Source organism: Lactuca virosa, chromosome 6 (assembly GCF_052849685.1).
Source record: "Lactuca virosa cultivar CGN04683 chromosome 6, Lactuca_virosa_CGN04683_v6, whole genome shotgun sequence".
Classification (NCBI taxonomy): domain Eukaryota; kingdom Viridiplantae; phylum Streptophyta; class Magnoliopsida; order Asterales; family Asteraceae; genus Lactuca; species Lactuca virosa.
In genome coordinates, this window is record NC_136431.1 from 131,357,852 (window position 1) to 131,383,794 (window position 25,943).

General features: G+C 36.8%; 1 protein-coding gene across 1 annotated transcript; it reads left to right on the forward strand.

Moving 5' to 3' along the window:
• Positions 1 to 3,429: 3,429 nt before the first annotated feature.
• LOC145121613 (membrane protein PM19L-like) lies at positions 3,430 to 4,344 on the forward strand. Its single transcript, XM_079057331.1, has 3 exons — positions 3,430 to 3,596; positions 3,665 to 3,842; positions 3,924 to 4,344. The coding sequence occupies exons 1-3, from the start codon at positions 3,467 to 3,469 to the stop codon at positions 4,141 to 4,143; spliced, it is 528 nt and encodes a 175-aa protein (XP_078913457.1). The 5' UTR covers positions 3,430 to 3,466; the 3' UTR covers positions 4,144 to 4,344.
• The last annotated feature ends 21,599 nt before the right edge of the window (positions 4,345 to 25,943 follow it).

A 25,943-nucleotide genomic window follows, 5' to 3' on the forward strand; every position in this document is an offset into this window, starting at 1 on the left:
GGTGGTTACTTGCATGTTTTTCATAGAGGTATGAAGGGTAAAAGAATGTAAAGTTGTTTGTTGTTAATTGTGTGCTTTGCATGGGGATATGTTGGGTAAAGGAGTGTAAAGGTAAGATGTCAAGTCATTTGGTCAAACCGCGGTCTCCCCACCCATCCGTGATTCTTAAACCGAGGAGAGGTTCTCGGGTTTTGAAGCCACCAAGATCAGGAGGGACTTCGGTCCTAGGGTGGCCGAGAACAGGGAGTTTTCGGTCCAGCCTTGCTGCCTCGCATGGGTTTTCGTTCCGAGGGAGGGGGTTCTCGGTTGCGAGTCTTCTCAACCCACGCTTGAGTGTTTCAACTACAAATTGGGATTTTTAACTCCTTGATGCAAATTTAAAACATCCTCCATGCAAATTGAAATTTCTAGAAATTTTTGATTTATCACATTAAATTTTCAAATGTTTATTACAACAAGATTGTGATGTGGTTTTATACCATCTATAGAGGTACCTTGCTTGATCAAAATTTCCTGGTTGTCACATAAAGAATGCTAGATTGTCTTTCTGACTCTTACATGTATGTTGGGCGAGACCCGTTATGTATGTTGTGGAGTGTTATGTATGTTGGGCGGGGCCCGTTATGTATGTTGGATGGGGCCCGTTATGTATTATGGGCCAGACCCATATTGGTATATGGTTTTTTGAGGAACTTACTAAGCTTTGAGCTTACTGTTTAAAGTTATATTGTTTCATGTACTTCTAGTAACAAGGGGGAAGACCCAACTTGATTACACTGCATCCATCAATTGTTTCTGCACCGTATGATTTTAGGATTGGTATGATGTTTTTATAAAATCTATGAACTCATGGTTGGAATATTTGACTTACGATGTTTATGGAATGGTTTTTAGTATTTTAAAAATGAAGATTTTTCTTAGTTTTTTTTGGGTGTGTTACAATTGCCAAGAAGCAGGCAGGAATGATGTGAAACAAGTATTTAGTGTCATTAAGTGGTGTTGGCACATACTCAAACTCGCAGCACTATCATTCATATGATTCCTAAGGTTGCAAAACATAATGTATATGTGCATCATATTATATATAATTTTAGAAGAATGAACGAAAAGTGATATGCTACTAGAATGAAAACTAAATTTTTTCAGCCTTTGAAGGAGTAGTTGTTGGTATGCCACAATATAGAGCAAACGGAAGGGAAGTACGTGATCGTGATATCCATCATGCCCTTTCGTGTTGATTTGTGCAACATACTTACATGGCTAACATATAGATTTTGATCGAGTATAAGCACGATGATCTGTTTGATGATACATATGAAGATTCATATTTGTTCGTCGAGGATTCAGACGAAATTTCGGAAGAAAATTCGGTGTGATGTAATATATTAATTACTGTTATATTTTAGTGTTGATTCTTTATATTTATTTTGTAATAATTATTTTCAAGTAATAAAATATTTCTATTTTTATTAACTTTGTGTTTAATTATATTTTTTATTAGTTTTTTTACTAGTTAAATTATAGCTACGATGTTACCCGCAGCGCGTTGCGACCACAATAAAGAATTTAAGTAGTAGAAAGTAAGTTACTACATGTCGAAAATCGACAAAAATGTAGTTTCTGTTTTTAAGCGGCGAGGCGTAGACAAACTCGAATTAATATAGACACTTACATATTTTTTTTTTTAAATTAACGAAAAAAAGTTCAAATTTGTCGTCAAAACGTTGATGACGTCGAATATATGACATATACATAAAAATAAGCACGTAGAAATTTAGTTTTTTTAAGTTAACAAACGAAACATATTAGAAAAAATCAAATTCTGTTATACAACAAAAAATAAGAACCAAAGTTTAGAAAATGGGGGGAGAGGGTGAAAGTGATAATGTACAAACTCGAAGTTGAAGGAGTCAAAATGACATTAAAAAAGAATATATGTGAAAAATGTAATTATCAAGGTTCTAAATAATGTTGGCATGATTTGGCAGCAATGTCAAGTCTTAGGTTTTTTCGAGTCGTGACGAGCCACGTCGTATGAAAGACATAACTTAAAGCAATAATTTTATAGATAATTAATAATTTAATATATATTTTCTACTATTTTATATATATATATATATATATATATATATATATATATATATATATATATATATATATATATATATATATATATATATATAGAGAGAGAGAGAGAGCTAGGTTCAAATGTGGATTGACATCTATTGTGCGGACGTATGAACAATGCTATTCTGTGAAAATGACAAAGAAAATATGTTGTTTGATAATATGAATACGTCCAATCTTACATAATTATTGTCATTATCACACATTCTCACAAATTAAATCGTGTATAAGGTTATTATAGAATTATTATTATTATTCTCATTCTGTAAGAATGTTTATTGAGTCGTATTCTGTCAGAATGAAAATGAGTGAAAAACGATGTATGAGAACAAAAATAAATAAGAATTAGTGAGAATGAATGAAAATGAAGATATTTTTGTAAGGTTGAACGTATTCGAATGACTAAACAACATATTCTCTTAGTAATTCTCATATAATAGCGTTGTTCACACGTCTGCATAATAATTGTCCATCCACATTATAACCTAGCCCTATATATATATATATATATATATATATATATATATATATATATATATATATATATATATATATATATATATATAATTTAAGACCACATTTTATTAAAGTTTGACAACAAATACAAGCCTTGAAGTCATGGAGTGCTATGACGATTTTTTTTAGAACCATGGTAATTATACGAAATAGAGGGGTGTAGATTATCTAGTTAAAAATAAAAATGATTAAAATGACATTTTAAAAAGTGAAGAAATAAAAGAAAAAAAATCATTTTTCAAAGTAGAATTCCATGTTAAAATCCGGAAAGTCAAAATGATATTTTAAAAAATAAAAAATAAAAACAATTATTTTTCAAAATAAAAAGATACAAACTATCGCTGAAAACGTCTATCAACTTAAAACAAAATAAAATAATTTGATAGGAAATGAAGTTCCTAAGTTGTGAAAAACAAAAGGAAAATTAGGCGACACAAAAGGAAAAAGAAATTGTAAAATATGACCAAACTGGTCTTATATATTTTTTGTATTAAAGAGCACGATTTTTTTCTACATGAGATTAACATTAGGAAACAGCCAGAACCGTATAGGCGATAAGCAAGTGGGTAGGCGGGTTGCTCAATCTTAATGGCAAACATGAAACACTAGTATGTGGTCAATGTGGTCAATCCACTAGTTCACCACGTGTCCTACGTAACATCAAGCATATACTACCGTTGACACGTATCATGCCACCTGCCAACTATCATCCTTGTATATATATCGGCGACGTTCACCTTCTCATTAAATATATTCTCCGCTTTACTCTATTACTATATTTGGATTTGGATTTGGATTTGTCAAGCTTTTTGATTGATCTAAAATGGCGGAAACAGTGGGACGAAGCATTGCTGCACCATTGCTGTTCCTGAACCTTGTTATGTACTTTATCACCTTGGGATTTGCTAGTTGGTGTCTTAACAGGTTCATCAATGGCCAGTCCTACCATCCTAGTAAGTTATCTATCTGCCCGCAGCTACCTGATGCGTACTGTTGCAATATCTGACCTTTTCTATTGCAGGTTTTGGAGGAAATGGAGCAACAGAGTTCTTCTTGGAGTTTGCCATTCTAGCTTCTGTTCTTGGAATAGTCTCAAAATTCGCAGGTGGCAACCACCTTAGGGTATGGAGGAACGACAGCCTTGCCGCCGCTGGATCATCTTCTCTGGTTGCGTGGGCCGTCACTGCTCTTGCTTTCGGGTAATATTTTTGGTTTCACATGCAAGTAAGTTAATGGTAACAGGTGATTATTGAATTAGGTAATTGAGAGTTGAATTACAGGTTGGCATGCAAGGAGATAAACGTAGGAGGACACAGAGGGTGGAGGTTAAAGATGGTGGAAGCATTCATTATAATCTTGGCATTCACGGAGCTGTTGTATGTAATGTTGCTGCATGCCGGTTTGTACAGCAGCAGGTATGGACCAGGCTACCGTGACGGCGACTATGGAGTTGGAGGGCATCATGCGGAAGAAGGTGTCATCAAAGGGACCAGAGTTTGATCGTCGTTGAATATGCTATATGTATGCATTAAGGTATAGATATATGGTAGTATAAATATAAAGGAAGGTAGATTTAATTAATATCAAGATGTTAATTAGGTTAAATGGTGTATGTAGTAGAGACTGGGATTAATTAACCAAATCTTAATCAGGTCTTGCTGTGTTTTAATAGTCTAGTAGTCACTGTACTCATGGGTTTCAGAACATCGGTTTCACAAAGATCGGCTTGTTAACGGTATCATTTTGTTTGGTTTTAGAATACTTGATTGAATAATATAGTAATATAATTATAATTATAAGTACTTAATATAAGAGTAACCCTCTTTTACTTGTAGAGCCTACTTAATGACGTGTGTTTTCAAATAAATCGTTAATATCTTTTGTTTGTTTGAGTTTTCTTTCTGCCGTTTTCTTTTTATTAAATCTTTTGTTTTTTTTGAGCTTTCTTTCTTCCCTTTTCCTTTCATTAAAGGATATCTATTGGAATTTAAACAAAAAAAAAAAATTGAAGAGTGAAATACAGTCTTGGTCCGTGTGGTCCTTATTTTGGGAAAAGTAACACCTTTGGTCTTTAGGAGGGTAAAAGTAACACCACGGGTATTTAGGGTTTTGGTAACATTGGTGATAACACCAACAGACCATTACCATCAGCCCCAACACCACCGTCAACATCGCCACTATCGGTGATATCACCAATCACCATCATCTTCAATCACCATCATGAATCAATCACCACCACACAACACACATGTTGCATCATGCCTATATATATATATATATATATATATATATATATATATATATATATATATATATATATATATATAAAAGACGAAAACACATTTGCACCAATCACCCACAACCATTATCCATCAGCCCCAACACCGCTAGTCATATATAAGACGAAAACACATTTGCACCACTGTAACAACCGGAATTTCGGGTATGATAGTTCGTGTTTCGATTTTGAGGATTTAGGAGGGACTCGACGAGTCGTAAGTCTGACTCACCGAGTCACGTCGTGTTGATCACGTGGATTTAATGAGCGGACTCGACGAGTCTAAGTATGGACTCGCCGAGTAGGTACTGGGCAGAGAAAACCCTAAGTTCCGGGGTTGGAGCCTATTTAAAGGAACTTATGACCTTGGATGCGCCTCATATCTCCTGTGAGAACCCTAAATCGCCATTGGAGCCAAGGGAGAGTTATTGTGATGAAATCAAGTAATTTTGGTGTGATTTTGCAAAGGAAGTGAAGGGATTCAGCTAGAAGGACCAAAGGAGGTTGTTATTATGAGACATCCAAGAAAGGATCTCCATTCTGAGGTAGTATTTCGCCCATTCCTTTTGTTTTGTGTAGAATCCTTGAATCTAGGGTTTTCTTTACCCTTTCTTGGATAGTATATGATGCATATGAGGTCCCAATGTGGAAAAAGTCTTAGATCTGGACCTTAAGAGGTGGAGTCCCAACCATTCTGATTTATGCTGTTCCTTTGGAGATATGAGCCTAGGTTGCCATTTTAGAAGCTATTTCACCAAAAGAAGCCTTATGTGTGTTGCATGAGTGCAAAGATTGGACCTTTACGTGATTATTGAGCATTGGGAAGTCAGATCTATAGGTTAGAGAAACATATCTAACCTCAGAAGGTCATATGAGTATTGCCATGGAAGGAGCTCGTCGAGTCGAGTCGGGTTGCCCCGCGATTCGTGTCCAGTGGTAACCCGTCCAGTGAAAGGTCAACTCGACGAGTTGAGTGAGGCTTTATAAAGATTCAGAGGACACGCATGGACTCGTCGAGTCACGCGAGTGCACTCGATGAGTCTGGTCAAAGTTTGACCATTGACTACGGTTGATTTCAGTTGACCTTAGGGTTTTGGTCATGCTGAATCAAGAGAGGTCAGGAAGGGTAGAATGGTCTTCTACCCATTCATTAGAGATGAGGACAAGAGGAAGTATTAATTAGAAATGTTTGCCTTATGTGTTAGGCGGAGGCTCGATATTATCAAGCCAGAAGGTTTACTAGACATCATGTGAGGTGAGTCTTCTCACTATACTTTACCTAGAGTGGTAATTATGTGTGACCGGACGGTCTTATGTGCTATGATGAGTATGTGATGTATGCTGTTATATGATATGTATGTGCTATGTGATGAATCAAAGAATCGAGTATAAAATGAATTAGAGTATAAAATCAAGTAAGAATGCGAAATTGAACACCGGATGTAAATATGATCTTGTTTCAGCTCTATTACGCTTTCGAATGTTTACAGAGTACAAAGACAGGTCTGTAAAAACTCTTATCTAACTCTAGTACCTATTTATAGGGGACAGAAAGCGTACAAAAAATATACTAAGGCATAGACACTTAAGCTTCGAATAAAAGCTCCTTAGTAAAATAGATTACAAAACATTCGAAGAGTGCAAAATACATTTCGACTAATTACAACATTTTGACCCTTACAATCTCCCCCTTTGGAATCATAGTCGAACTTCTTAATTTGTAAGAAGCTGGATGGAATACAGCATCACTCTTCGAATTTCCGTGTACCAGGAAATAATATTCTTTAGCTCTTTCTTATCTCCTTCATTGTTCTTCTTAAAATGATTCATACGAACAATTAAGTTCGTATATTGAGACGTTGAATATCTTTCCACTTCGCATGCCTGGAATAAGAAACGTTTTGCTTTTCCAGCCTTGTCTTTTCCTGCGAAGACCATCCCAAAAGGCTTCAAGCAGATTTCACCATCAACATAGTTTTTCAATTCTACTTGAGTCTTCGTAGGAGCCATTGGAGCTTTTATTTCCATACCTTTAGCTGTAGCTAACTCCACATCTGTTAGGGCCAAGCACTCATAATAATTTTCGATGAAAATCTTGATGTGAGCAACCCCAAGCTTAAATTCATCAGGTTTAGTGTTTTAAAGATATGAAAACGATTTGTCTTTCAGAATCAATGCAACTTGTATAAGATCATACAAGTTCATTAATGGAAAATCTGCAATTGTAAATTCGCAAATATTTCCATTTTCCCTAGCAACCACATACTTGATATTTTGGACTGTGTTTTCGAACACCAATCCTTTTTCATACTGATTACTTTCTTGATCTTTATCAATGACCAAACTTCCTCACGGGCTTTTGCAAGAACAACATGAAATCTAATTTTCATGTGTGTACCATCATCCTTTTCTTTGAAATTTCCTTCTGCTTTAAATTGAGGCATGATGAACATCATTTCATTTATTGGAAAGTCCAGCTGACTTGAATCAGTATTCGTAACCATATAACTTTGTTTTGGGTTCTTCTCAAACGAATACATATGATTAAAAGCTACCTTGGCCTCAATTGTTTCATAATTGTAGTGTTTGGACGGATCACCTTTGTCCATGCCCTTCGGATCACTTGCACGCTGAGTCATTATGCTTTGAATCAACCTTAGCTTTTCAATTTCAGCTTCTGCTTCGGCTTTCCTTTCTTCTTTCGATTTTTCCACCACTATTGTTTTCCCTTTATCTTTCAAGACTGAATCATCTTTCACCTCCTTTTTTTCGAACTAATCCCAACAGTATTAGTAGGTTTACCAATCACAATTCCTTTCGAAATTGGTCTTGTAATTGGCATAGTTGTTACGACTGTTGAAGTAACCGGCCCATCAGATGCTATAACTGGCTTTGTTATTGGGATCTTTGAAGAAAACAACTTTCCTACAACCTTCGCATCATCACCACTAGCCTTCGAATCACCAGTTTTTCTTTCTCCCCCTTGCACCCCTGTGAAAACAGGTGGGGCATTTGTGGTTGGAAGAAGGCTTGATATGTGAGAGAAAGGAGCAAGTTGCTTGTTGAGAATTGCTTCGAATTGTAGGAACTTTTGAGATAAAAATTCAGGAGTAATCAGGGAAGAAGAAACCGGCTGGACAGATAGTTCTTTTAATTCCTTTAACAAAGTAATCACTTCCAAAAAGTTGGTACGTTCTATTGTTGAAAGTTGAGGACTCAAACTTTCATACAATTTGACAAATTTTGTGACAGCGTCACAAATAATATCAATCTTCTGATTCAGAGATGCATTGTCTTGTTGAACATTTGCAATCTCTTTTTGCATATCTTCGCGAAGTTCACGAATCTGCAAATTGACATCCTCCCTGACTTTCTTTACGTCTTGAACAAAGAGAACATGCCTTTCCTTTGTTACATTCTTTAATTCTTTCATATCTCCGACAAACTTCGAAGTTTGAGAATTGATTCGTAGTTCATTGTTTTGATCACTATGATCAACCTTCTCCAAAATTCGTGATTCGGAGTCTTTAATCATCCCAGATACTTTACTTACGACTCTGGCTTCGAACATTTTCAACAAAGTATCAACCTCTAAACTTGAAACAGACGAAATATCCCCCCAGATCAGCTTGAGATTGAATTATAGAATTCAACTTCTGATTCAAAATTTTAAACTGCTTCATTGTCATCAGCATATGATCTGGAAAATCCTCTTCTTCTTCATGAAACTCTAATTCCTCAAACGTACCACCAAAACCCTCATTATCAGTTTCTGTCTCCATAAAAACGGTTTCTTGAACGGTTGAATTAGGTTTGGGTGTATCAGTGGATTGAGAAGAAAAAATAGAAGTAAAGGGTTGATTGATAATGTTTTCGAATGTAGGGGAATCAGTGGTTGAAGTAATTGGAATAATTGGTGGAGGTAAAGAAACAATATGTTCGAAGGCTATAGAAGTTGGATGACCTTGATCTTCTTTCTTCGAATCTCCTTCACCCATATTGACATTTGCATCCGTATCAGATACGTTTGCAGGGATGCCTGAAGTTCGTACCTCCTCAGAAACTAATTTGGCAACCGAATCTTCGGGTGGTATGACTATTGTCTGCTTAGGAGTTGAACTTTCTGCGTGAAGAGTTACTTCTGGTGTTTCAGGAATTCTTTCATCGTCATCTTTTGTAGACTCAGTAGAAAGCATAAGCTTTCGTGTCTTCTTCTTCTTCTTCTTTGACAGATGTTTGGCCATATCCTCAGCCCTTCGTTTCTTGGATAATGGAGAAACAGGTGCTGACACTTCTCGAATTAAAACACCTTGATGAGTGACATGAGGTTTTCGGACCACTTTATGTGTTGGAGACTTGCTTTTATGTGTTGACTTCATTTTGATTCTTCGAAACATACCTGTCTTCGAAGGAATGATCACTTGCTCTTGAGTATCTTCAACAACAGGCTCAATCAATTGTGTCTCAGCAACAGACACTTCAACTGTAAGAAGCTTCTTCTTTGGAGATTTCGAAGATTTCAACTCTGTGATTTTGTTTTCAAAAGAAGTAGTTTCATTCTTCTTTGACCGCTTGGATTTCTTGTCTTCCCTTTCCAATAGTATCCCAGTCTCGACAGTAGAATCAATAGTTTTCAAATATGCCACTAAGACAGAATTCGAAGGATCAACTCTTTTGAGCATTGCATCAGGAATACGAGCAACAGATGGAAAATCCTCAGCACTATCTGTGAGATCCTTCGGATAGTGGTACGATTGAAAAACAACCTTTTCCTCATCATTGGGTACCAAAATCCCTTCCTTGTTGTAAAAATATTGCAAAATCAAGCTCCAGTATCATGCACAAGAAATACCATGAAGAGCATTCGTGTGTTCTACACTCTTTTGGAATTCCTTCAACAATTGTGTAGAATAATCCACTTGAAGATCATAGTATAGCCCAACAACCATGGCATATACCTCCATTCTTCCTTTATCAAGACCAATTGTTCTCCCAGTTAAACATCTCAGAAAAATACCAAATAAGAAATTCCAGATACTTGGAAGACCAGATTTCTTAAAATCACTAATCTTGGATAGTTGAGGCTGATATCCCATCTCATTAAACATATGAACGATTTGAGGGAATGTGAAAGCAACATACGGAGGTGAATTCGGAATTTCAAGAATTTGGCAAAAGAGTTTCTTTGATAATCTGACCTTTTTGTCATTCACCAGATGGAAAGTAATGGTATCAGAAGCTTTGTTGTAAGTAGCGGTTGATCCTGGTTGAGAAAGCCACGACATTGGAACTGAGAACGAACAGAACATCGCCTTAGACAAAACAGAGCTCTTCAAGGCAACGATTAACATCTTCAATTCTTCCGGGTATTTAGAGACATCACCCTCCAAGTAATAGTTAGTTGCTTGAATCTTCATAATTGGTAATGAAGAGAGATCATCGGTGGTATGAGAAGGATCAGCATCAACATGAACAGAAGTCGCCATTGTTAGGGTTTGAAAACTTTGAAGATCAGAGAACTTGGGAATTTTTCTTTTTGATCGCGTAAACTGATAAGGAACCCTTGAATTCCTTTTTATATGTAACCCTGAAGTTTGAATTTGAAGCGGGATGTATATTTAATGAGATCTGACGTGGCACCTTGAAAATCGGACCATTACTGCGTAAAAGTGGCCATGCGTCAAAAAGTAGCTGTCACATCACCTTCAAATCCAGACAAAATACCATACGTCATTAAAAAAACAGCCTGTATTGTTATCCCCAAGAAGATTGTAACCGTCAGAACCCTTCGTATGGAAGCAAGGCTCTTTCACTTTTGGGATGAAAAGCGAAGTCATATGCCAGATGTTTGAAATCATCAGCCTGAGTCGGTATTACTCAGAACCTCAAGGATTTCGTGAGTGCAGTGTTCCAAAGAATTTAGACGAGAAACAAAGATAAGAAAAATTTGGGATACTGTGATGTCAAAATATTAATTTGACACAAAGGCAGATAAAATCCCGGGCAAAGATTGCTTCATTAATCATTAAGAGAAATGATCAACAGCTTGTGTAGGTTCCCGTGAAATACAATCGAATACTTGTAAATAAGTATCGAAGGGCTTCTTTTATAATGCTTCGTGGGTAGTTAAAAAATTTCGTTACATGTCATCCTAAACATAAGGTGATAAATTCTAACAAAAATTACTTGTTTGACCTGTGTAGTCAGAGACAAGTTTGTTTTGATAAATTTTAAGTGACATTGAAGTTCGAATGAAACTCACACGAAAATCATATTCAAGAAAAAATTTGTGCTGGATCTTGTTGGGTAACAAACATCATGGGTTTAGAATGTTTGATCAATACCACTCATACAAAATGAATATGATTTGAAGTTTCAAATTTTGGTACTGAACCAAATGTTTCGTGAAAATCTGGAACACAGTTCCCCGTCAATTCCTTAAAAGTTTAGAAAATTGGGTTTCACTTTCATCACGGTCTCATGATGTCAGATCATAAACACATATTTTTGATATATCTAAGTCTCGATGGGTTTGATCAGAGACCTCTCGGACATATGTCTTCGTGTGTGATCGTGTAAGAACTTTATAGGTGAAAAAGATTGATGTAAGACACGAAAGGTACCTCTGTTATATTTGGACAAAACAGTAAACTCTTAACTCATTTTGAGAAGAGTCAGGTAGCTTAGGAGACTAATATGAATATAAGCCTTATTGTGAAGAAATTTTCGTATGAATAATTTCATTAAGGCTTTCGTTCACACATATTGAGTCATTGGAGGCTTTGGACAACATGCAGCAGCATGCTTCTAGGGACAACTTAACTAGTTCAAAATATTGAAAAATTTATCGATTCGTACGAAAAATGTACCTGACCCTAGAACTGCAAGCATAATCCACTGTGTATCATCATGAATATTTGCAACAAAGTACTAAAAAGAAATAAGAAACACAATATTTTTGTTGTTTTGATTTTTCGAAAATAGAGACAGAACAAAAACAAAACAAAATCTTTTTGGATTTTTAATTTTTCGAAAATTAAATGACAAAACAAAAACAAACGAAAATCTTTTTGAATTTTCAAATTTTTCGAAAATTAAATGACAAAACAAAAACAAACGAAAATCTTTTTGGATTTTTAAATTTTTCGAAAATTAAATGACAAAACAAAAACAAACGAAAATCTTTTTGGATTTTTAATTTTTCGAAAATTAAAACTAACTGTACTTGTTGCAAATACACGAAATTTTATCATCCCCTGACAAGTGACAAATTTACGAATTCGAAGGGGTTCGAAGCGTTGACTATGAACATTAACCTCTGAATCAACCCTTCAAATATATGATAAATTTACGAATTCGAAGGGGTTCGAAGCGTTGACTATGAACAGTAACCTCTGAACGTTGACTGTTATTGCTTTGTCTTTCATTTAGCGCCTCTGAATGATTCCTGGTCAATTATCATTCTCCTTTTTCGCATGGAACAGAATTTCCATCTATCATTCCAAGTCCTTCTAAAATTTTCACAAATGATTTTTCATCTAAAGGTTTCGTGAAAATATCAGCTAACTGATCAGTTGTTTTCACGAAATGTACTTCAATATTTCCATCCTCCACGTGATCCTTGATGAAATGATAACGAAGAGCTATATGTTTAGTCTTCGAATGCTGCACAGGATTATGAAAAATTCTTATTGCACTTTGAGAATCACAATATAATGGAATCTTTTTCATATTGATTACATAATCACGCAATTGACTTTGAATCCATATAATTTGTGATGTGCAAGCAGCAGCAGCTACATATTCTGCTTCAGCTGTTGAAATTGATACACATGTTTGCTTTTTCGACTGCCAGCTCACCAATTTGCCATCGAGAAATTGACATCCACCACTTGTGCTTTTTCTATCAAGATTACAACCACCCAAGTCTGCATCCGAATAAGCTTGTACAAAGAACCCAGTTTTTGAAGGATACCACAATCCTAACGAAATTGTTCCTTTAAGATAACGAAATATATCCTTCACAGCAGTGAGATGTGGTTCTCGTGGATTTAACTGATACCTAGCACAATTACACACAGAGAACATGATATCAGGTCTACTTGCTGTAAGATAAAGTAATGAACCAATCATGCTCCTGTAAAGAGTTAGGTCAACTGCAGGTTTATCTAACGAACGTGTCAACTTTATGCCTGTTGCCATAGGAACTCGTAACTTTGTGCTATTCGTCAATCCAAACTTCTCTAGCATATTATTCGTATATTTTTCTTGATTAATAAAAATTCCTTCTCTGCTTTGACGAATATTCAGTCCAAGAAAATTATTGATTTTTCCCATCATGCTCATTTCGAACTTACTTTTCATCAAATCTTCGAATTCTCTAGATAAGGCAGGGTCAGTTGAGCCAAAAATAATATCATCAACATAAATTTGAACAAGCATTAGATGATTCCCAACTTTCTTTCGAAATAATGTGGGGTCAACAGATCCTTGTTTAAATTTAGATTGTTTCAAAAATGAAGTAAGAGTTGCATACCATGCTCGTGGTGCTTGTTTTAAACCATAAACTGCCTTATCTAAAATATAAACATGATCTGGATATTCTTCGTTAATAAAACCTGGGGGTTGTTCCACGCAAACTGTTTCTTCAAGCTCTCCATTTAAAAATGCACACTTCACGTCCATTTGATAGACATCAAAGTCTTTGTGAGCTGCATAAGCCAGAAATATACGAACAGCCTCGAGTCTTGCGACAGGGGCAAAAGTTTCTTCATAGTCGATTCCTTCTTGTTGTGAATATCCTTTAACAACAAGTCTGGCTTTGTTTGGAACGATATTTCCATCTTTGTCAGTTTTGTTTTTGAAAATCCATTTTAACCCGACAATCGAAACATTTTCAGGTTTAGGAATTAATCTCCAAACCTTGTTTTGTTCAAATTCATACAATTCAGATTGCATAGCAACAACCCAATCTAAGTGTTCCATTGCAACCTTAACTGTTTTTGGTTCAATTTTAGAGATGAAAACATTGAACATGCAAAATTCTTGATGAGTATTTAATACCTCATTCTTTGGACGAATTTGAGCTCTTGTTAAAATACCCTCTTGTGGATTTCCAATTATTTGATCTTTCGGATGATCTCTTGTCCACTTTTCCAATGACGGATAAGCTGGATCAAATTCCAAAGGTGCATCTTCATATAAATCATCATTCTCTAAACCTGCAATCGAACAAACATCATCAAAATCATTATTATTCTCAATGTTTTCTAAATGCTCCCCTTCAACATTATGCTCCCCCTCAACATCAGCATTCAATCTCTCATTCTCCCCCTCGAAAGAATGCTCCCCCTCAACTAGAGTGTTCGAATCCAAGTGCTCCCCCTCCACTGGATTATGTTGCATACTTTCGCCTTTCTCTTGAGAAATTGATGTTGAATCATCAGTAAACTTCGTTAACTCAGAGAGATGATTATCATTTGCATTAATTTTAGCATCAACAGCATGATCTGAAATACCAAAAATTAAATCATAATCAATATCTAAGGTTTGTGAAGATTCAGATTCATCTTGTATTTCTTTTAGAATAGGATGATTTTCACACTGCGTTTCGGTTTGTTTAATATAGTAATCATCAAATGTAAGATTAAAAGTTTCTTCAACTTTTCCAAACTTGATATTTTTTATTGTTTCCAAACTTCACTACTCCAGCATTCTTTAGGCTTCGAAAATCACGTAAATTCTCCTTCTTCCCAGTCATGTGACGAGAGCAACCACTATCAATGTACCATTTATTATCATATTACTCGTCACATAGTACCTACAATCAGTGGAAAAATTTAGGTACCCAAGGCTTTTTGGGTCCTTGGAAATTAGACTTCAATTTCGAATGTAATGATGAACTTTTAACCCAATCACAAACTTTGGTTTTGAGACTATCAATTAAGTTCACATCTTCATTTAAAGGAACCGAAACATAAGATTTTGATGGTTTCGAATGTTTACTGACATTTCCCTTCGTATTCTGTGTTTGTGAATGTACATTCTTTGTTTTGATTACTGGTTTCCATGCTTTGACGGATATGTTCGAATCCTTAGAAGATAAACTTCCATTTGATGAAGTATTTACATACTTTTCATAGGCTTCGTGAATTTGCTCCTTTGAAAATGAATTCGATTGATACATTTTTCCTTTGCCTTCAAGCCAATGATCAATGTTCTTCCTTGAAGTTATCCCTTTTTCATGTGAAATTTTCATTGTTTCTTTCTTTGTATGATTAGGAAAATTTGGCTTTTGAGGAACAAAATCAACTTTTGGATTGGTTAGAAAATATTGACCATAAGATGTATCAACAGTGGATTTAAAATATTGACGTTGAAAGAATTTTTGATTTGGATTTGATGTATTTGAAATATTAGTTTCTGAAACTTTCGAAAACTTTGGTTGTTTATACACTTCAGACCTTGAATGATTTGATTGTGATGAATGTTGATTATTTGTTGAAAAAGAGGAATTTTTATCTTTGAAAACATTTTTGGGTGATTGTGATTCAGACATCTTTTGAGACTCAATAATCTGCCAAAATATTTTCTTCCTAGCTTGTCTTTTTGAAATGTTATTTTCCTTCGAAAATTTGTCAATTTGATCTTTGAATTCCTTGGAGTTTAGTTTGACAACTTTTTCATTTTCCTTTACAACTTGTTTTGAATTCTCTTTTTTGAATTTTTGATTTTTCAACCCATTTTCTTTGTGGTTTTTGACGATGAAAAACATACGAATTCTTTGTTAGGTTGTTTTCAACTGTGCTTTGATTTGCAAAGAAACCTTCATCAGTTGTTTTCAAATTATCTTCTTCAACTAACTTCTTTAATTATGGTTTGATATTCTCAACATTTCCAGTAGTTACGAATACTTGATTTGGAAAAATGACATCATCTGTACACTTGAAATTTGGATAAACCACAGTATTCGTTTCAAGATAATGATCACCTTTTTCATTCATTACTTTTTCGAACTTTAGTGTATCACCATACACTTGATCAACCACTATCCGAGGAATTTCTTCTTCCTTCGAAGATTTCTTTTCCTTCGAAATTTTCTCTTCTTTTTCATCATCCCTATCATCAGTTTGACTGTCTCTGAGATCCACGAAGTCCATATCACAAACTTTCGAAGTTGAGGGTATATCAGTTTCTTTCTTAACCATCAAATCCTTAACTTTTTCTTTCCCTTTAAATGTTGATGCAACATTAACAACAGACAACTGGGAACAATCAACATCCTCAAGATCACTAATTTCACTATATTGTCAGAATTATCTTCAATATCAGCAAAATTAGAATGAGAATCAGATGTTGAATTCTCAGTCTTTTTCAAAATTTGAATTTGTTCAGATTTAGTCAAAGTATCATTCACTATGTTAACTTATTCATTCGCATCAAGACATTCATCAATTTTGACAATTTCATATTTATATCTATCATCAGGAACTTTGTCAAAATCAACTATTATTTTCTCACAATCATACGAAATATTATCTACCTTAGCTCTTTCGTATGCTAGAAAAGGTAGTAATTTTCTATGTTGCTCTTTACTTATTTCACATGAATGATGTAAATCAGTTAATTTGCCATAAAGTCTCTTAGCAGAATTACAGTATATATTTCTTTGTGCTAGCAAAAGTTTGACTTCATTTGATAAAGTATCCCTATCACACATAATATTCGTTATCTGTAATTCTAAACAATCAACTTTACTTATTTTCATGTCTAATCGCTTTTTGGTCTCTAATAACTCCATGGACAACTTGTTGGCCTCATTGCTAGCAGACACAACAATTGAATCAAAATAAGTAACAGTCTCATCAAAAGATATTAGTTCAAAGTCATAAGCATGTGTAGGAATATTAAAAGATTCGAGAATATTACGTACCTTTGTTGTCATTGGAGATTTTTCTGCTGTGTTGGATACGAAGCGTCTTCCTTTCACTTCGAATTCCTCTTCATCTGAGTCCTCCTCCATCTTCGCATACATTGCTCCATGTGTTGGATTCCTCAATTCTTCATCGTCTGATCCGGATGACCATATTTGATAAGTTTCATCCTCCTCCTGTTCACCCCTTGCGACAGTGATAAATTCTTAGCTTTCGCACGAACCTCCTCAAGCCTCTCTGCATAATAAGACTCATCTTTTACTTTATTCTTTCTCTCATCCTTCTTCCGAAGCATACAATCATTCGTAAGATGATTGGATCCATTGCAATAATGACAATCAATACCAGCATCACCTTTCAGATTCTTCTCACTCTTTCCTTCAGACATTTTCGAATCTTTCTTCTCAACCTTCTTTTTCTCCTCAACAACAGTTTTACTCACAGTACCTCCTTTTACATCAGCAAGCATAGCCTTCGGATTGAACGACTTTTTGAAAAACTTCTTAACACGATTATTCGAGTAAAATGCTATTGCCTCATCATCCGAATTCATGATGAATCCCTCTTCTTCCTCAGAATCACCATTTTCAGCTTCTTTCTCAGATATCTTTGACACAAGTGCCAATGGACCTCCCAAATTCAGCTTCGTTTCCTCAGCAATTTCATTTACCTCAGTTTCGTGTGTCTTCAACTGATTGTACAAATCATTGAGAGTTGATGTATCAAAACTTTGCTGATTCTTCACCATCATACTCACGCTTCTCCATTCTTTTCGAAGACCCATCAATAAAATGATATTGAATTCCATTGAAGTCCTGGTAATTCCATAACGATTACAACGTTAGATTAACTCGTTCAGTCGATCATAGTAGACTTCAATTGTTTCACCTTCTTTTTGTTTGAAATCTTTCAGCTCGACCAAACACTGTTTGACTGAATTGATTTTCGTCTTCTCACTTCCTTGAAACTTATCTTTCAGATTGTTCCAGATCTCCTTTGCAGTTGTACAACTCCTTACATAATTGTACACAACTGGAGGTAAAGCTCCTCGCAATTCCCTCATACACCTCTTCTCCAGTTTCTTCAGACGATCAGTTTGATTATCAACACCAGAACTTGTAGAAGATGATCCAATTGCTTGAACATTCACTAGAACATTGACATTTCCAGTGATACATGACCATAATTCTTCATCAAGACCATTCAGATAATCCTGCATACGATCAGCCCACTGATCATAATAATCAGGGATTAGCATTGGAATTTTGGTTGATGATCCTAACAAATGAGAAAACGAGGTCATCGAATTGAGATTGAAGCTCGCCATTGTTGTACGGAAGATGATTTTGAAAATTTTTAAGAAGATTTGGAAATTTGAAAACAAACTGGTTGAATCAAATCGGAATTACAAGAAGAACACTCGATTCAACAACTCAAATGCAGAATCAAATCACAAACTAAAATCTAGACAAATTTTCCACTCTCAAAAAGTGCGAAAACTTTTGAACCAAAAATTTGATTCAAAAACTTTTTAAATAGATGAAAATCAGATCACAGATGTGATTCCAGCTCTGATACCAATTGATGAATCAAAGAATCGAGTATAAAATGAATCAGAGTATAAAATCAAGTAAGAAGGCGAAATTGAACACCGGATGTAAATATGATCTTGTTTCAGCTCTATTACGGTTTCGAATGTTTACAGAGTACAAAGACAGATCTGTAAAAACTCTTATTTAACTCTAGTAAATATCCCTATTTATAGGGAACAGAAAGCGTACAAAAAATATACTAAGGCATAGACACTTAAGCTTCGAATAAAAGCGCCTTAGTAAAATAGATTACAAAACATTCGAAGAGTGCAAAATACATTTCGACTAATTACAACATTTTGACCCTTACACTATGTTATGTTATGAGTATTATGATATGGACCGGAAGGTCAACAGTGTATGGGCCGGAATGGGACCGGAAGGTCGGAGAAGTGGGACCGGAAGGTCAGAGAAGTGGGACCGGAAGGTCTAACAGGATGATGGGACGGAAGTCCCCTGAGACACATTGACCGGAAGGTCTTGTAGAGTTATAGCCTTGAGTGGCGTATATGCGTATGTGGTATTTTGGGGAACTCACTAAGCATGCGTGCTTACCGTTTATGTGATATGTGTTTCAGGTACTTCAAAAGATCGCGGGAAGGCACCGACAAGATTGTACACACACACTACGTTGGGGAAGAGCTACTGTGGATCTTGGATTTTATATGATGATTTTGAAAACTTTGTTAAATGAATATTTGGTGTTGAACAATATGGTATATGTTTTTTTGAATTGAAAATGAAAAATTGGTTTGAATTTTCACGACATTACAAGTTGGTATCAGAGCTTTGGTTTGAGGGATTCGGATACACCTTCGGGCATATCTGAACTAAAACTGAGGATTTGAGAAAAGTTTTCAAATGAAACAATTTTCTAAGATAATTAAAAGATTTGCAAGAAAGCGGAGAAGAGCAGTGTGTACAATCAGCCAGCGCCCGGACGGTGATTTCCCAAAATACCCTTACATTATGTGTTATGAGATATTATGTGATATGCTATGTATGCTAGAGTAGGCTAGGTATTCATATTAGGACTAGAGTGGCCTGATTTGTGATGCCTTAGCCTAGGAGATTGCTGCTGCTATGAGATGCCTCGAGAGTGAGTAGGTAGGAGTGAGGAGAATTGTGAGGGGTCTACCGAAGGGTAGCCTGTGCTTAGCGAGAAGTAGGGTACTTGTGATCTGGGATCCTAGGAGGAGGACTTGGGATGAATGTTGATGCGGTGTGGAAGGTAGTATAGGGCCCGTACTACTGGAAACACCGGATCGGTGAGCAGTCCAAGTAAGAATCCTTAGGGTACTAAGGAACAAGTAGGGTTGGGTGATCGAGTGCGAGTATACTCGATCGAGTCTCTGGTACCCTTGTGTTGTGTTTTCAGAGACCTCATGGTGGGTACACGTCACACACCAGAGAGCAGCGGAGTTAGCAATAACAAGGTTCGCAGGACGATTCGTGATGAGGTGGCCGCGACCATGCGAGAGGTCATACTCGAGATGTTTAGGTCTATTGAGACCACATTGATTGAGACGTTCGATGAGCGATACGCTGCTGTTTCGTAGGCTGCTGCTGCTGCAGTCACCGCAGCTGTCGCAACTGCTAGGCCGCAAGGGGGTGACTTGTTGCTGTACCGGGAGCTCAGCAACACGAAGCCACCAGAGTTTGATGGGACAGGATCCGATAGCCGCGAGAGGCGATATCATGGTTCGAGTACCATGATTAGTAGTAGAGCGAGAGGTGAAATCATGGTTCGAGTACCATGATTGGTAGTAGATTGAGAGGAGATATCATGGTTCGAGTACCATGATTGGTAGTAGATCGAGAGGAGATTTCATGGTTCGAGTACCATGATTGGTAGCAGATCAAGAGGTGATGTCATGGTTCGAGTACCATGATTGGTGGCAGATAGAGAGGTGATGTCATGGTTCGAGTACCATGATTGGTAGCAGATCGAGAGGTGATGTCATGGTTCGAGTACCATGATTGGTGGCAGATTGAGAGGTGGTGTCATGGTTCGGGTACCATGATTCGTAGCAGATAATGCTTGTACAGCTTTCCGGTTATTCCGTCATGAATGATTAGGCCGAGATCGGATGCGATAGAGTATGGGGCCCAAGGGCCAGACTAAATGAGTTTTGATGAGGCATACCTTGAGAGGGAAATCGGTTTAGTTCCGAGGAATCGGTGATGAGATGACAGTGGGAGTCGCAAGACTCAAGGATGAGTAAGGATGGTGTTTTATGGGGGATTGTGGCCCGAGTTGAGCAATCAGCCGATAGTGGAAATGTTGCTTTCTGTGACCTAAGTGGTGCTATTTCTGTTCCCGGTGGGGAAACGTAAGAGGTATTGAGGTTTCGGTTTCTGAGCTGGGGGTGAACCCTATGGGGTAGCATCGTTAGCGATCTTCCACCAGGGTGGCTAGGCAGTATGTCTTCCATAAAGTAGTAGTATAGCATGAACCAGTTGTCAGTAGGGACTGAGACGGTCAAGAGCAAGGAGATACCCCATTTGAGTATAGTAGAGCATGTGTTAGCCGCAGCGTCGGGCGATCACGAGGAGTATATCGGGGCGGTATCCCTTATGGTCTATGCCGGATATCGGGTATGGGAGTGAAGTCCCTGCTCTTATGGTAATTTATGTGATGGAACGATGGTTTGGGAGTCGAGGATTAGGAGTATGATGATTCATTATTTCCGAACTAAGAGTCAGGATTTTTACTGGACAGTCGAGATGTCTGGTAATGGATTGGTATGAGATTCGGAATGATTAGAGGCAGTCATGATGAGAAGTTTCTGAGGATTTCATTAGAAATCCGGTATATTGGAGTTGCTTAATCTCCATCGGGGAGATTATCGCACAACACCTTCCAAGGGTAAGTGTGATGTTTCCGGCGGAAACGGTCTGTGAGATAGATTGTTAGTGCGCTAATTGGTGATGGTCCGAACCCTGAGTGGGGGAGGACCGGGTACTTTATTGAGGGGATCTGAGATTTGTTCAAAAGCGGTTAGAGATCTGGATATAGAGATCTGCGGTTCAGGTTCATGAGATCATGGGCATTGGTGGTCGAGGTGAGACGTAGAGCGAGATAATGCATGTAGTGCATGTTGAGAACGGATGAGTGTCCCCACGACAAGTAGCCGTGGGTCGGAGACCTTGAGGTGGTTAGGAAATTCTTCGAGATTAAAAAAAAAAAAACCGAAGTAAACATATTTTTGTATTTTTTAATTTTCTGATTTTTGTTTGATTTTTAATTTTTTTTTAATTATCCCCCTAAATTTGTGCATAGAGGAAAACTATGAACAAATTTAACAAAAACAAAAATGATAACTAAATTTAAGACTTATTTGGGATCAAAGTTGTCAGGCAATTCAATATCGTTTATCAGCACACACCTACATGTCTAGATCTAGTCAATCACTGGTATTGTAGTTCACTTAAACACAAAGGATATTTGACAAATTGGACAAATTATAAGTGAAAAGACATTGTGATCTTTATTCCTAAATGGACCATTTGGCTGACGACGACCAAGGATATTGTTATCCACTTAAATTCAGCAGCAAGATCTACAGACAACCTATTAAATGGTTCAATTTGAGATGCACTAGAACGTGTTCTCCACTTTCCGACGTACCCCAGTAACCAAGAACTTCCAAAGAACTCTTTACTTTAGGTGAGTATTCAATCATTAAGAGAGAAGATAGGTATAGAAATGCATATGTTGTATCCCAGGTCGGATGTCTTCCAATCATGCAGAGGGAACAACATATGACTAACATAGATAGAGGATTATAGAGATAGTAGGGTGCATATGCTGTGTCCCAGGTTGGATCTTCTGATGACACAGAAGGGACAACATATGGCTAACAGATAGAAAGAATTTCATAGATAAGAAGATGCATAGAGATAGAGTTGCATATGTTGCATTCCAGGTCGGATATGTTCCAATCACGCAGAGGAAGCAACATATAACTGAAAGATAGAAAGCAATAAAAAAAATTTCTACAGACCTACTTTATCAGAACCCCCCAGTCGCCCTATCAGTACCAGAATTAACGACATGAGTCCATACATCGAGGAAATGTTAAGCCACAATTCTAGATATATATAACTTTTAGTGTATCATGCAGGTTCCCATGTTTATCTCACTGCTCAATCTACCCAAGCGTCGTATTGTGAGTCTAAATAGAACTATCTAAGTCCATATTGGCAAGTCCGTGCATTGTCAATCAATGTCTAGTCCTTTTGAATCCTTTGTGCCTACCAGCACATTGAACACAGAGTCTAGACAGTTCAGATTCAGTTCCTTACACTTGTTTAAACTGCCCGTTATCACTCAATCTTGATATCACTTCCCAAATAACACCTGCAAACGAAAAACATAAGAACATATTTTTGTAATTTTTGATTTTTCTTAATTTTTGTATTTTGATTTCTCCCCCTGAATTTGGGCATGGGGAAGAATGAAAATAAAATAAATGTGCAAATTTAAGAAATTGTCTTTGAAACGAATCATTTTAAGAAAAACTCAGGAGTATCGAGAAGAAAACTCAAACCGTAATTCATCAATTTAAGGTGCAACCAGATGATCTGAGAACAGCACGCATATTTCAATCTCAGAACAGATCCGAAAATTCTTCACATCGTTAAGCACAAACCCCATTTGTGATCCTTTCCTTTCTTTCTTTCCCGCAAAGGACACATACATTCACTAAAAGTTTTGAACGTTGTACAGTTGAGAGATGTCCCATATCATGTGCTTGGAATAGCCACTATCAAGAAACCGAAGTCTGATGATACGCCTCCATAGGTGCTCCAGCACAGAGTGCGAGATTAGTTGGTCTTTGGAACCCAATCGATTTTGAAAATGGGTTGACCTTTGTCATCAACGCAAATTACTCTATCCCATGACATATCGTGCTTATCACAAACAGAAGATGAAGAAATGTTAGAATCATTTGAAGATTTGGGAGTATGAACCTTTGGTTTAACCCATTTCTTGTTCGAGCGGATGGATGCCTTATCACTTGATTTTGAACATGAAGCCGATTGCCGAGATGACTTTGACCTAACCGGTCTTGGTTTCACTGGACCATCTCTTGAATTGGACTTCTTGGCAAACATTCCCTTCTTGACCTTGGGAGTTGGATTCTTGGCCTTTTGCGCGTTCCAGTCACCATTGCATGATTGTGACTTTGAAGGGTTTCTTTTGGAAAATCTCCTTCTTGGCGCATTCTGCCATCCTTGTGCATAGTAGGAAACATATGCACGATTCAGACAATTTTTGGCAATGTGTCCAGGTGTTCCACAGTGAAAACATGTTTGTTTCTTCATGTAGGAGTTGTTTCTGCCTGTCCCTGGTAGCATGCCCATGCCTTGTTTCTGATTGTTCCCACATGTACACTTGCAGTAAGCACTCTGTTTTGCTTGTTTTGGTGGCCTGTATTTACCAACAGCAGGTTTATTAGAGGTGACTGAATTAGAAGCAACAGATTCAGAGTTCAAAGAGTTATTTGTTTGACAATCAACAGAATCAACAGAACTAGAATTAATTTTGTTCTCCTTGTTCTCTTCTTCAACTACTTTACCTGCACAGGAAGTAGAAACATTAGAATCCTTTAGCTCAACACTCTCGGTTGCCCTAGATTGTTCCGTCTTAACTGAAGCTGGTACAGGGGGTTGGCCAAACTGAGCAGGTATTTCTTCCTCATTAGTTTCAATGGGTGAGGTATAGTTGTCATTGAAGGGAGGTGGAACATTGTGATACCCTAGACCCTTGTTTTGATTATCTTTACATTTTAGTTGTTTTTCTATCATGGACGCAACTACCTCACTTGACACATCAAATTTTCTGAAATTAAAATCTGCATTTTCAAACTTATTTTTCAATGTGTCAAGCTCGTCACTCAAGCTGGCAAGCTGTCTCTTAACATAGCTATAATTTTCACATTTATTACTATATTCTTCTTGAAGTTTTCTAAAGTCCTTTGTCTTGGCCTCTAGTTGTTCTTTTAAGGGGTTTTGGTCCTTCCTAAGTGTATATCCTTCATATTTAAGGTCCTCATTTTCTCTTTTTAATATATCGATTTGATCACGAAGAAACTTAATTGTAACTTCACAAGATTGAGAACATGAAACTTCATTAACTTTGGTGTTTGAGGAACTCATTGTTTACCAAAAGTACCCTTTGACTATAAACCTTAAAAGTCAAATTTAAAAGGTCAAACTTAAAAGTCAAACTTAAAAGTTAAACTGAAAAGCCAAACGTGAAAACTTAAAAGTTAAACGAGAAAGTCAAAGTTGAAAGTCAAAGGTTAAACTTGAAAGTCAAAGACAATTTTTAAGGTCAAAAGTCAAACTAGTAAGTCAAAAAATCGAAAGTCAAAGCATTATGCCGAAAACGAAACTTCAAAATTAAAAAAATGAGTTTTTGGGCCGAAAATGTCAAAAATTCGAAACTTGGACCGAAAATGCAAAGTTCCTTGGTCCTAATCGAGACGACTCGCTGCTGACTGAAAAAGGCTGCTCCCTCGCACCGAAAACCAATCTCGGCTGAGAACCTCCGGACGCTCTACCGAAATTGCTTCAGACCGGAAACACCGCAAACCGATTTCGCCCGTAAACACGCTTCTGACCGAATACTCCTCGGAAAACCCTAGCTCCTGACCGAAAACCGCCGCCAGGGTCTCACTGGAAGCGACCAAAAAACATGATTTTTTCACTTTTTGAAGCAAAACTCGATCTAAAACTCAATTTAATGAAGAGCACGAAGAACAAACACCCAATATTTTGTCCAAAACAACTCAAAAACGCAAAAACCTTCAAGAAAAAGATCAAAAACGTTCAAAATCTTACCAATTTAATTGATATGATCCAAGCTCTGATACCAACTGTAAGTCCCTAAATTTACTTGACGTATCAATCCGATCCACTTGATGGTGCGGAATCTCAATCAAGTAGATGATGCAAGATAGAATGGAGAAGAAGAAGAAGAAGAAGAAGAACAAGATGAATCTTCAATGTATTAAATGATTTGAATGATGACCCGGTTACATAAGATTCATACACACACTTGCACATTCTCTCTACTTTCTCTCTCTAGAACACAATTATGACAATGATAGCTCCTTCCTTGACTGAAAACGTCCCACCCTCTCTAATGCTTCCTAAAACAAGCCCCTAATGACTATTTATACTTAAGGACCCAAAATACATAGCCCAAACCGAAAAGCCAATAGCTTGACCGAAATCACATGTGATTTCGGTCCAAACAACAATTAAACCCAATATTGTTTTTGGTCCAAGACCAAAAACTACAAATGCATAGAGAAGTAAAGTATGAACCATATTTTAGACCCAACACTTTCAATTTTTCATCAATCTGTATTTCTTCGTCAACACGTTCTGAGGAGGAGGATGAAAGTCCAAAGTGGAGAAGAGTGGAAGATCGCCAACGGAAGCGCTATCATCGTCGAGCATGAATTTTGGTGAGTGTTTTTC